The sequence below is a fragment of the Colobus angolensis genome, unplaced genomic scaffold (assembly GCF_000951035.1).
Source record: "Colobus angolensis palliatus isolate OR3802 unplaced genomic scaffold, Cang.pa_1.0 Scaffold56, whole genome shotgun sequence".
Classification (NCBI taxonomy): domain Eukaryota; kingdom Metazoa; phylum Chordata; class Mammalia; order Primates; family Cercopithecidae; genus Colobus; species Colobus angolensis.
The window spans coordinates 8,455,432-8,468,844 of record NW_012119154.1 but is presented as its reverse complement, the minus strand read 5'-3'; the positions used below and the strand labels follow the sequence as shown (position 1 = coordinate 8,468,844).

The window sequence follows — 13,413 nt, the reverse complement described above, 5'->3', positions numbered from 1 at the left end:
CTGGTCTCGATCTCCTGACCTCAGGTGATCCACCTGTCTCAGCCTCCCAAAGTGCTGGGATTACAGGTGTGAGCCACCTCACCTGGCTCCAACATTAGTGCTCTTTATTTATAATCACCACCAACATAGGCTTCCTCTTCCACATGTTTAGAACCTTTTACCATGTGCTGATCAGACGAAGAGTACAAAATCACCAGGATAAAGAACTTATGTCCCCCTCCTCTGCCTCAGGGGACCTCAGGTGTCCTATTTAATCAATAGTATAGTGTCCAGTTCACTTTACAAAAATTCACTGTGTAGAGTTTTAAGTCCTAGGAAAGATGTAGTAACTGACAGAGATTGCAATTCTGGCAAGAATGTAGGAGAAGGAAGAGAGGCTTTTTACTGCAATTAAATAAGGGTTAAGAATAGTGCCAAGAAGCAAATTCAGATTAAAATCTCATTTGGCTTTAACTGAAATAATTCTGTCTCACTCTAATATTTAACCACGTGATACCTGAGGATGTTATGACACAATCTGGTGCCAGTATCAGATGAAGATGGAAGAGGGTCAGATCCCAAGACACACAGCTGCAGGAGGCAGGAGGAAGAACAAGCCAAAACCTCACCGTGGGAGGGTGACATGCTGATAGTAGCCCATAGTTTGACTTAAAGATGGAGAAGGCTTATCTTCTAGTTCCTTCAGAAAATATAACTTGTGTAGTTATCTGAAGAGGTTCTTTCCTCTATGAGATAGTCCATCCACATAGAGTTGCTCTCACAAATGACTGCCATGTCCATTTGGAAAGTTTCTATTAGCCTCCCTAGGCTCAACAAAAGGCCTCCCAGTTGTAGGACCCAGAGTCTCTGTGCACTCTCAAAGAGCCACTGTGTGGGCTGGTTACCTGGATTTTATTAGCAGAAGCGTTTCTGTGTAAGGTCAGGGAACACCATCTGCTTTCCCAAAGAGTGGGTACATTCATCACTGTGGTGGAAACTGTGTTGGGATTTTAGATCAGGTATCCAGTATGGTGGTCACAAAAACTAAGAGCCAAAGGTCTCGGTCTGCATGTGTATACTAATGTCATCATTTCTGGGGACAATATGGTATACGATCATTTCACTTTTCTCACCTCCTCACCCTGTACATGTCACATTAACTGGCACTCACTTCCTTGACACCCTAGGCACTGCCTTGCTTCTATATTGAGCTTGATGCTGCTCTAGAGTGCACTCTTCTCATTACAGTATCATTATCTTGCCTTGGGGGTGTCATTTTTGTGGTGATGTGGGAGAATGTGACAAACCAAAGCCACCAGGTTGCCATGGAATGTAGTTGGAGCCAGTTAGGTCTCTAACTGAATGGGGGAGGGTGTTTCCACATCCCTAAATTCTCCCATCGTGCTTTATTAAAGAGTAAAAAGTGTCTCATATATTATCTCTTGTTTTGACATCCGCTAATGAAGTTAGTGAAGAGGAGAAAAAGCAATGTAGAAGTCAGTGGGGGAGGCCTAAACTTTTTGGAAATCTAATTCTGTTGCCCAGTTATCATATTCATCTAACTTTCTCATCCCCTCCCATAGATCTAGAATTTATAGGTTTAGTGGATTCCAGCACGTTTTGTAACTGCATTTCTTTGTATGATGACGCTCTACCACAAGACTGAAATAATCTCTTTTAAAGTTGCCACACAATGGCACCAAACCTAATAAAAATTATTATAATTAGATATCTGCATCTTTCTTCTTCTAAAGGCATTGGAAACCAAGAAGAAAACTTCCCCATAGCCTCTACACCAAGATCCTCAAGATGGTAAATCAACCCTTTAATTAACATTAGCATAAAATAAGATAGTCCAGAATGCAAGCAGCACATTTCTACAGCAGCACAGTTACCACCAAAATGATAAAGATAATAACATTTTCCCCAAATCAAAGAAAATATTGCCAAGTGATTTTCTTAAAATAAATAGTTATTTGAAACCCTTTAGGGTCCTCAAAACACTGTAAAAGTCTAAAGTCAATTCAGAAGTCAAATATATTCTTCCCCAAACTAATACAGTGCTGAAACAAGACAAAATCTGGCTGGAAGATACAGGTTTCTCTAATTCTTCTCCCACAGACTTTAAATAGGCCATGAGATAAACCAAAGAACATGCAGCCATCCACAATACAGGGGAATTTCATTCTTTCTCCAATCAGACAGGATGCTAGCAGTGTCAGCGTTAGTATTCTTAGGGTGTCTGTGATTGGTGCTAATCCTTGGCAAGAACGGCACTTTTTTCAGAGCTTATAAAAATGGTACATATTGTGTATATATTACATACATGGATCTGTATACATTCCATATGCATAACATAGATTCAGTGCAGAAATCAGATCACGGAGCAGGCATCTATGAGCAGCAGCAAGGAGCACGTGCTCTTTACCTGACCTACTTACGGAAGGCAGAGTGTCCCCGTCAGGCGGTCTTCAGCATGACAATTAGCAGTTTTTCTTGCAGTTTGGCCAGCAGGAATGACACAAACCTCTCCCTAGCACAAGTCACTCAGCCCTGTCGGGTTCCTGCTGCTCTCTGGGTAACGGCATTCCATTAGGAGTGTGACACAGTAGGGAAAGAGACCGGTTCACTGTGAGACCTGCTACTCACTCTCGTACAGTGTATCGGCCCCCCTTCCCACTGCACAGTGGCTGCCGGGCTCTGGGCAGGAGGCATGTGGCCATCGTGAAAGTGAACCATGGAGTCAGAGTTCCACTGAGACACGCTGCATTGTCAGTAGCCTTCTTCTAAAGGCGGTATCTTTTAGCACGATATTGAAACAACCTAATTTGGTTCCCTAGCCTTAAGAACAGGGGAAGCACTCTCTTCAAATTGAAAAGAAAAAAAAATTAAAAGAAAGTATGAACTAGAAAGGTACGGATGTGGTTGACTTTCTGCTTTAACAGAAGAAAGATCAAAAAATAATTTATGGAGGCTGTTTAGCATGCATGCCAGGGATGCTAGTCTGACATATGCTTCACCTTCTTGCACCTACTACTTTTCCACACAGAGTCAATCAAATGCTTTGTTATCTTCTCTGGGTAGAGGAAATGTGCTGATTTAAATTGCCAAGCTTGGACACGCATCCAAAGAGTACAAGATTCACCAGCAAAAATAACTGGGTTGAGAAGAAAATGGAAACAGATTCCAAGTACCTGCTTGCTGTGCTGCCTGTGGCATCTGCTGACTCCTCTGAGCATTGTACTGAACCGAGGCCATGGGCCGGTACTGTTGCGTGGTTGAGGTAGGGTACTGACCAGATGGATAATAATATACAGGCATCTGTAGAAGAAAGGAGGAAGAAAGCAGAGAATGAGAATGTAGATAATGTAAATTTTTAAACATAAAATATGTTTTCATCTTATAACTGTGGTAGGTTGTGAAGATGGCCACCACAAACTTCTCCTATGCGTATGTGTATGGGCATGCTACTTCTCCCGTCAAGAGGCAAAATCCATTTCCCAAACCTTAAATCTGAGCTGGTTCTGTGACTTTCTTTTACCAGTGCCACGAGGCACAAATGATGTCTGAGACTTTCAAGCCTGATCCTAAAGAAGACTTGCAGCTTCCACGTCTGTAGGCAGGGAACCCAGCCAAAAGACAAAGAAGTTCAGACTATTCTGCTGCAGAAAGAGGCCACGTGGGGAACACAGGTACCCCCAGTTGACTGGTTACCCTCCAGTTCCAGGCATGTGAGTGCAGCCCTAGTCAAGCCACCCCAGCCATATAGTGCAGATATGAGCCATCTGCGATAAATCCTGCTCAGTTGCTGACCTAGTCGTGATCATGCAATGGTTGTTTTAAAACAAGACTTTTGTGTATTTTAGATGAAACAAGAGAGAGTGAAACAGTTATCATCAACAACAAAAAACTACATTTAAAATATTATATCTAACTTGAGTTGCTTTTCTAATGGAAACAGGGGTGAAACATAAAAACTGCTGATTTGTAGCCTAAAAGGAGCAGGGAATGCAATTATGAAATATGGCAGTCTCTCAAAGCACATTGCAGAATGATTGGTACATACCACTATTCAAAAAAGTCTGTTCAATCTAAAAGGGGAAACATGATTTAAAAAATGCGGTTTATGCTACCTTCTTAACTTTCTTATGACTGAGAAGGAATGAAAGTATTCAGACTATTTGATTATGATCCAAATCAAATGTTTCCTGATCTGATAGACTTCTTTGCCTGGCTCAGTTCATTTATATTAAGGTCACTTTCTTATTAATCTTGTTAATTATTTTCCATCTCTGTGCTTCTGAGTTTTTGCCTATCATATTCTCTAAAACGACAACTGAGGTATCCTGGTGGACTGCCGACAAACATTATATACGTAGAATAACATTACAAGCCAATTATTTGAGAACTGTGATTTTCATGGTTATTTTATTTTCTGATTTGCTCAGATCAAAGAGGAAACACTTTTCTATTTCAATACCGCTGTTGAAACATATGTACCATATTTTACTGCCTGAGGATGAAGTGGGAACAAAATATAACTTAATCCGTATGAACCTGTAGCTCTGCAATTTCATGGAATCATGATGAATTATAACTGTGGCTACATAACATATGGATATTCAAGGGCAAGAGGCTGAATGATTCTAAAGCAATCTTGGGTCGGTATCTGGTAACTAAGTTATTGTACACATTGCTTATAGTGATTCGCTCTTACTACTTCTCTCTTTTTTTGTCAGGCAGCTTATAACAATAAAAAACAAATAATTCTGTAGTAATAATGGCATTTAGCTATGCTCTGGCAAATTCTGGTGCTGTTAAAGATGACTAGCAAAATGCATCAGATGCCTACCAATATTAAAAATAAGAACAACTATCATCTAATTTATTTGTCAGCATTTATATTTATGTGTTTTTTAGGAAATAGCATTTTGCTCCTTTAGAAAAGACCGTGTCTTGATTAAATGTAAGCTCATGAATGTGGTATCTATTCCTTGATCTCCCTTCTTATGTTCGATATAAAACATAGAATATCCTCAGGGATGAAGGAATTTATACTAACACATGTTGTGATGAGCACTAATGGTTACAATAAAAGTACAACTGCATGGAAAAAATTTTAAACTCAATTTTTGTTGTTGTTTGTTTTGTTTTTGTTCTTTTTCCCAGATATAGCTTCTGTGATACCTTTGCAAGCTATGCTAGAGATTTGGCTACTTGTATCCAGCGCCACTCCAAGGTGGCGCTTTGGTCAGCTCCTAGGAATGATGATCCCCAACCTGGATGAAGCAAATAAGCTCTTGGTTTATCCTTATCCTCTCTCAGAGAGGATGGGAAGAAAGCCAGGTTAACAGCAATCTTTTAAAAGATCAGTATGAAAGGTTTGAAAGGAGAGAGGTGAAGGGAGAAAGGAGTAAGAATAGCCCCAAAGGATGAAAATGTGTATTTTCAACCAATCATGTTAAAATATAGAGAATCCAAAAATGAGTGGATTCGAAGAGAAAAGAAAGAAGAAACTATAAAAAAAAATGCACTTCTCCCATTTCCCTTCTTCAAATCCCTCTTTGTCTCATCCATGTGCTTTTCACTTCACCTTTCCAGTGGGCATTTAGAAAGCATACATGATGAGTCAGATGAAATCGACATTTCTATTTATTAAATAGATTCATTTTCTGCAGAAATTTAACATATTTCCACATATGGTTGTGGGCTGAATCTGAACAAAGTTATTTTCATTGTTCCATAGTTGGGTAATCAGATTTTAAAGTGTTTACTAAATTGAAAGTTACAATGGGTTATAGCCTATACCTTTATCTGTGATTCTTCAAAAAGAATTTCACAAATGTCTAGACTGATTATGAACCATGGACACCTGTTTTGTCTCCCTCTCTTTCTATCTTTCATAAAACCCATTAAAGAAGGAATGAAAGTGTTTCTGTCACAGACACAACAGGGGTTATGGATTGCTTTTGTTTCTGTGGTGGATTAATATTGAAATCCCTTCAGTGAAGAAAGACTTTCCTTTTAAAATATTTATGTATTTATTCATTTATTTCACTTCTTGAGATAGGGTCCTGCATTGTTTTGCAGGCTGGAGTGCAGAGATATCATCATGGTTCATTGCAGCCTTGACATCCCAGGCTCAAGTGATTCTCCCACCTCAGCCTCCTAAATAGGTGGGACCACAAGAATGTGCCACCACACCCAGCTATATTTTTAAAATTTTTTGCAGGGATGAAGTCTCCCTGCATTGTCCAGGCTGGTCTCAAACTCCCAGGCTCAAGTAGTCCTTCTGTTTCAGCCCCTCAAAGTGCTGGAGTTAAAGGTCTGAGCCACCAGGCCTGGTTAAATTTTATTTATTTATTTATTTAAAGATCTTTAATTAAACATTCTGCTTACATTTTGTTTGACAGCAGAAATTAGTAAGGACACTTAAATACTTTTTAGGCCAAAAGAGCTAAATTATTTTTTCCCAATAATGAAGCTCGAAGCTATTAATGTATTGGTGAAAGTATGAATACATCAATGAAGCCCTTCCTCCTCTAACTTAAACTTATTTTACGCATCTTTTAAGATCCCACTTGTGAAGAGATATTACAGAGAAGGCAACTGAAGAGGAACTACTAATTAATCACTCAAAATAAAATGAACAATTTAGTGACAATTATTTCATGGTAGAGGGTTTTGTGTGGCTTGAAAAGAAAATAATTTATTCAAGATGTTAAGGCAGTGAAACAAATGATACGAAGGTGACACTGCACTTGAAACAGCTCTTCCCATGCAACACTTCATAATTAGGATGGAATTTTCCTGGGATCTGTGTGCCTTGAAAATGGACCAGAAAATGCCTCTGTGCATTTTATATCTTGACAGTAATCACTTCTAATATTCTGCAAGGGATACCCAAGAGAGCACCAGAGATGTTTGGTGGTGAACAGTAACACATAATCAGTCTTTGAGAAGACAGTAAAAATCAGTGATCTGTGGTGTCTTACATGCTCAAGTCAATTAAATATGATTAATGGCTACCTGTGAGAGACGTGTGAGCTCTGCTTCCCCTTAGGGAGAGAGAAGGACCGTGGATATCAGCTTACCTTCCTCCTTTATATTCATAGAGGAGCTCCTGCCTGGAGCAGCAGATTAGCCCCAGAAAATGCTTGTGAATTGATAAGAAAGGAAATAACACAGTTTTGGAGCAGCAGCAAGAGAGTGTTGAAAGTCCCCTAGGTGCAGACCTTTCCCTTCCCCATGGCTTTTGCTTCCTGGGCAATCCCCTGAGCGGGATATCACATGGGAGAGAACGCTTTCTTATGGTCCCTGTACCAGCAGCCTGGAAAATGGGATATTCCCCTGTGGTTTTCATGGGCAGTTGGATCAGTTTCATTCAACTCACTTTCTGAGCCCTATAACTTTGAACAACTGATGCAAGAAAAAATACACTACTTCCTGTTGGTGAGGAATATTAATATAGACTAGAAAGGGAGGAGGGATTGAATCTGGTTATACCCTACATAGAAAGATAAAGGTCAAAATGCATCAGAAATCAGCTGTAGGTCACAGGCATGAGGAAGCACACCTACCTGTGCAGGCGGAGGCTGTTGCACAAATCCCTGTGGTGAGGCAGGCGGCTGGAGGACCTGCTGGGAGATGGGAGGGCCAGAGCCTGAAAATCCTCCCGTAGGAAGCTGCTGGCCTGTAGAAGCGATGACATAGCTGTGCTGCTGGGCCGGCTGTGGTATAAGGGAGGACGGGTAGACAGGACCTGATGGGGGTTCAGGCGTCTCCCCCGAGGACTGCCGGCTCAAGGTCATCTGGCCAAACTGTGTTGCCACGTCGTCTCGCTGCAAGTCATGGAAATAAATGAGGGAATTCGCAGGATCAGCTTGGTAATCAAAGAGGCACTCTGAGGCAGACACACAGGACACGTTCTTGGAGTTGTGGGAGAGACAGGAAGTACAATTTGGAAAAAGTAAAATAAAATAATTCTTCAGCCAAAACGTAACAAGAGAACACAACATGATAAATCAGGTTTTAATCATCCCGAGTCAGAGACGGCAACAATTTTGATCCAAATATTTCTCTTTCAATGGAAACAAATTATTGTTTTTCCACTGAAGGCACAGGCTCCTCAGGATGGTGTTGTACACAAGGAGGGCTTGATGTTCTGTCCTGAAGGTCAGCTTGTCTTCCCAGCAGAAACCACAGAATTTGCCTCTCCAGAACACCCATAAGGCAGAACCAACCATACTCATCACCCCCAGTGCTGCTGCAAAGATGGAGCCAGGACCAGTATCACCAACAGGCTGGGTGGGATTATATTACTATATGAGGGAGTATTTGTTCACTGGCCTGATCTGAAATTTAGGAGCAATGCTCATCCTTTAAGCTGTTGTTCAAAGTGACCTAGTGGCTTGAGGGAAAAATGAAAGAAAATTGGGAGATTGGAATCCTAGGGATACCTACATCAGGAGCATAGAGTGATGACGGTTCCCATCCCAACACCATCTTTGAGATCTTTCTCAAACCATCATGCAAAGTCCCTGTATCTTTCTGTTCCTGATTTCTAACTCTGAAGGCATTCGGTTTCTGCTTAGCTGGTATATTCTTAAGAGGGTACCAGACCACAGAAGCACTCAGCATGGGACAGAAAGATGACAGAAAGGAAACCATTGTTTTGCAGAGATGGGCTGTAATATTCAGAAATGAGACATTCACACATACCCCCTCACAGTCAGCCCAGGCACCCACTCAGTGTCAGCCAGTGGCACACAAAAAGGTACTAAAATCAGTGAATATGCTCTCCTAGGGGAAAATGTCATATACACATAATACAGTACCATGGGATAGTGCTGCGTTGGAGACACAGGCAGGAGGTGCTGGGGAGGAAAAGAGACTGCCGGATATTGCACTGACTGGGAAGAAGCCTGCAGTCCCTGGACAGACTGGGGGAAAGAAAAAATCAATCAGGTGACAGAAAAGCACTGGGGTTGAAATCTCACAAGATGTACACCACTGTCCTTCAGAGGCTGTCGAGGTTCAATGTGCTCCAGAGGGGACAACTGGCCGCCAAAGAAAAGTCAAGTTTCTGAAAGACCAGAGCCAGACATACTTGAGAGAGGCTCATTTGCACTTAGTGATTATTTCTTTAAGAAGTTACTGATGTACGTTTGATATTGTTGGTTAGATCCTCTGGGTCTGAAAATATTGCCCCAAAACAAATAAGTAATATCAAAAATTTAAAATGAATTTCACTCTAGCAGCCTACCTGAGATACTTTGGGTTTTTTTTTTTTTTTTTTTTTTTGGAGACGGAGTCTAGCCCTGTCGCCCAGGCTGGAGTGGTGCAGTGGCGCGATCTCGGCTCACTGCAAGCTCCGCCTCCCGGGTTCCCGCCATTCTCCTGCCTCAGCCTCCCGAGTAGCTGGGACTACGGGCGCCCGCCATCTCGCCTGGCTAGTTTTTTGTATTTTTTTTAGTAGAGACGGGGTTTCACCGTGTAGCTCAGGATGGTCTCGATCTCCTGACCTCGTGATCCACCCGTCTCGGCCTCCCAAAGTGCTGGGATTACAGGCTTGAGCCACCGCGCCCGGCCGATACTTTGGGTTTCTATGGACACATCTAGGTGTCTTCCTAGTAAAGAAGGGCGGCTCCGCAACTCTCTAAGAGGAGTATGTAGGAACAGCCAGTCCTCCTTGGAATTGACTGATTTCTGTTCTTCCCATTGATGGAAAATTCAATATTGACTCTTTGCAGACGTGAGCATTTGATTTGTGATGGGAATGGGGGAGGAAGATGCTGTAAAGACCTAGAGTTCAGTCTCTGACAGAGGCTTCTCCATACATTTAAAAAAGGACATTTAGACCTAAGAAAAAATCATTTATTCTCCCTACTTTCGTGCCTTCAACTTGCAAGTTACTGGATGGGGCACTCGCCTCTATCTAAACTTAAGGATCCAGATAAAATCCTGCCAATCTGCAAAGAACTCTATGCTGTCAGGTTTTATTTATGAGACTTGAGTGTAAAATATACCCTTCTCCCTGATTCAGTGCTGCTCTGAGGACTATGCAGCCTTCATCTCAGGGTACTTCCCTTCCCTGCCTTCCAATCAGCCCCTTACCTGAGTAACCAGAGGGCCTGCCATCTGTGGCTGTGGTGGCTGGACCTGCTGCTGGGGCTGCGGGGAGGGCTGCTGCTGTGGTGGCTGCTGCTGGGACTGCCCCACCATGGCGCTTCGCAGGGGCTGCTGACTGCTGGGTGGGTTGTATATTGCAGGAGTTCCATCGGGATTCACAAAGGGCTGGCCTGCAATGGAATCAGAGCTTAGTCCAGGTAAGCTTCTCAGTCTCTCCTTTGACATAAAGAATCACTCTGCTAGACACTCAAAAAATAACCTAAAGTAAAGGGGCAGGGCAGTGGAAATCTAAGACCCTAAAACCTTCACCAATGTGAAGGCCTTACTGTTTGTGACCCATAGCTTAAGCTAGGTGACAGTGGGAGCCCATAGCAATTTAAGAAGCGGCAAATAAATCGACAACCTTCAGGGAGCTTTGCCAAAGCTAAACGTATCTGTGGATGGAGGTAACCAGTGGAGAGGCCTGTGGAGAAGCAATCTTTACAAAGCTAGATGTTTTGCTGCGCTGCACCTCACAGCCGTTAGTGAGATAACATACACTGAAGGGTAACGACTGCTTTCCAGTTACACACCTCCGGCTACATTCAGTCACAAGTTATTTACTAATACATTTATTTTGCCACTACTAAGCCTTGTCACCAATTCAGAATCATTATCAGTTCTTCCAATAAATATACAATGTAACATAACACATCCATTCACTCATTTCTTGAAATAGACATAAGCAAGGATACCCGGGGTTTTAGATTTTAAACGTAGTACATCACAGAATCATCTTGTAATGGAAAAGCTAATATACACATTCTTTTCCTTATAAAATGATGGCATGGTTTACTATTATTAATACTACTATTCATCATAGTATTGCTTTGTCTTTGAGGAGTATTTTGTAGTGTACAAAATAGCATCATTTGAGCCTCATTACAATTCCTGTGAGGAAGAAAGGTATCATTTCTCTGCTTTTCAGAAGAGAAAATGAAGTCCCATTCCTGGAAAAATTATGGGAATACAAAGCTGAAAGGAGAAGAGTAAAGTGCAGTAAAGGAGGGGGTGTGGGAGTGTAAAGGAGAGAACAAACTGATTTTGCATGTGGCAAGCACAGTAACAGGCACCTTACGTGTATGATCTTAGCTCTCCTAACAACCTGCAGATGCGTATTCTCATTTCCACTTTAAAGAAAATTAGGACTCAGGGGGACCAAGCAACTTATTCAGAAATATAAAAAACAGTAAATGAGAGAACTAGAAAATGACCCTGGTCAGTAAGACTTCAAAGTCTATTCACTTTCCATTATGCCAAATAACTGAAGTGAATTATCCAATTTTACATAATGAGTACATGGAACAATTGGGTAATGATGAAAAAAAAAACATGTTGTAACTGAAAATTATTAATCAATGAATGAGAAGTCAGATGAGGTGAAGGATGTGTTTCAAGGTGAAGTGACACTCAGTACTGACAGATAAATAATGAGAAGCATCAGAACATGGGGAAATGGATTGGCAAACAGTTCATAGAACTACTTGTGGGTCTTCTCTTCCCTTTTCAGTAAATCCTGTAACCTTATTGGAAAAGGAGCAGTAGGAATATTTGCTTACAAGTTGAAGTCACAGAAATATTCTCTAGGAACCTGAGCAAAATACCTAGAGAGAATGGGGCTCCCAGGATGTGGTCGATATTTCAGTGGAAGGTCCTCCTTATCTTGGCATAAGGGAGATAGTGGAGGCAGCATGCTGAGCTCTGCCATAGCACACATTCTAAAGCATCTCAATCCATACATTGTTCTGATACACAAGGCTTGCATGAGTATTCTTATCCAGGGTAAGAAGTGTGTGATGGCAGAGAAAAGAACAGCAGCCTTATTCGTCAACAATATAAATAAAGAACAACCAAGGATCTTCAGTCACATGAGAAAAATTTGCAACAAAAGGGAGCAAGGGTCAGGCACGATGGCTCATGCCTTTGATCCCAGCACTTTGGGAGGCCAAAGTGGGTAGATTATTTGAGCTTAGGAGTTCAAGACCAGCCTGGGCAACAGGGTGAAACTCTTGTCTCTAAAAAAAAATACAAAAAATTAGCTGCACATGGTGGTGCACACCTGTGGTTCCACAGGAGGCTGAGGTAGGAGGATCACTGGAGCCCAGGAGGGAGGTTGCAGTGAGCCAAGATCATGCCACTGCACCACTCCAGCCTGGGTGACAGAGTGAGACCCTGTCAAAAAAAAAAAGGAAGACAGATAAAGAATGTAAAAACTGACCCAGAGAAAACGAAATATTCTAGTGAAAAAAAGTACATATGCTATTCATACAAGAACAGACTGTTATAACATGGGAACTAAGCTAATTAACTAAGTGAATATTGTAAATAAAGGAAATCAGTCACAAAAGGGCATCTACTGTGAAATCTCATTTATTACCTACAAGATCAGGGAAAACTAATCAACGGTAACAGAAGTCAGAACAGTAGTACCTCTGGGAGAGCCTGAGGAAACCGAAAGGAAGACGAGATATACTCTGGGTCTTATTCTGAGTGAAGTTTACACTAATTTTCACATATGCAAAAATTTATTAAGGTCTGGACTTCAGATGTGTGCAGGTCATGCACTTCCCCTATATATTGTATAGTTCAATACATTAAGAAAGTAAAATGGAGCAAGTTGGGGAGGAAAATGCTGAGACTGTGGTAGGGCGGAACAACATGCTCACTCGTAGAGAGCAAAAGCCTTGACTTCAGATCACTTAGGAACAGTAACCAGAGGTGAGTATTCCCTATTATTAGCACAAGTTTTGAGTACAAATATATTTGTGTGTTTGTAACAAGAAACTTTAAGTGTTGCACATTCAGAAACATACCTAAATCCTGATCAGTTTCATAACCAACAATAATGTGCTGTGATGGGGAAGCAAATGTGCTGGAATTATATTTGCAAAACAGTGACAAAATCAACTGTTTGGTCTTGCTCTCTCTTTTTTTCTGTTCTTCATTTTCCAGGCACTTGTTTTCCATTCACGTAGATGCCTTTTATTGTTTTAAATGAGCGTTCTTTTTGAAAACTAGCTCTCCTCTAGCTTTAAAACCTCAACCCATTTTTCCTCCCAAATCAGCAATTTGAAAAATGAATTTTAAAAGCTCAATATTAAAAAATCTATCAGCCCATTTAGTGTTCTAATCTTTAATTTTCCTGTGTTTCATTTGTCCTACATTTTAAAAAGATAAGATAAAAATTCTAGGTACTTAACTTTAAAAAAAAAATCACAAAGACAGGCATACAACTCCATCTGGAATTATTTCAAAATAAGTCTC

General features: G+C 41.2%; 1 protein-coding gene across 2 annotated transcripts in view; it reads right to left on the bottom strand.

The window, feature by feature from the left end:
• The window catches only part of ARPP21 (cAMP-regulated phosphoprotein, 21kDa), a 157,816-nt gene that overhangs the window by 48,335 nt on the left and 96,068 nt on the right, over nucleotides 1-13,413 (bottom strand). Inside the window, exons 17-20 of one of the 2 annotated variants that reach the window (XM_011961568.1) lie at nucleotides 10,096-10,280; nucleotides 8,817-8,921; nucleotides 7,560-7,820; nucleotides 3,174-3,300 (exon numbers count right to left, since the gene is read on the bottom strand). In XM_011961568.1, the coding sequence (XP_011816958.1) occupies nucleotides 3,174-3,300; nucleotides 7,560-7,820; nucleotides 8,817-8,921; nucleotides 10,096-10,280 (678 nt within the window). The remainder of the gene's footprint in view (nucleotides 1-3,173; nucleotides 3,301-7,559; nucleotides 7,821-8,816; nucleotides 8,922-10,095; nucleotides 10,281-13,413) is intronic. The other variant, XM_011961569.1, reaches the window with a different exon arrangement.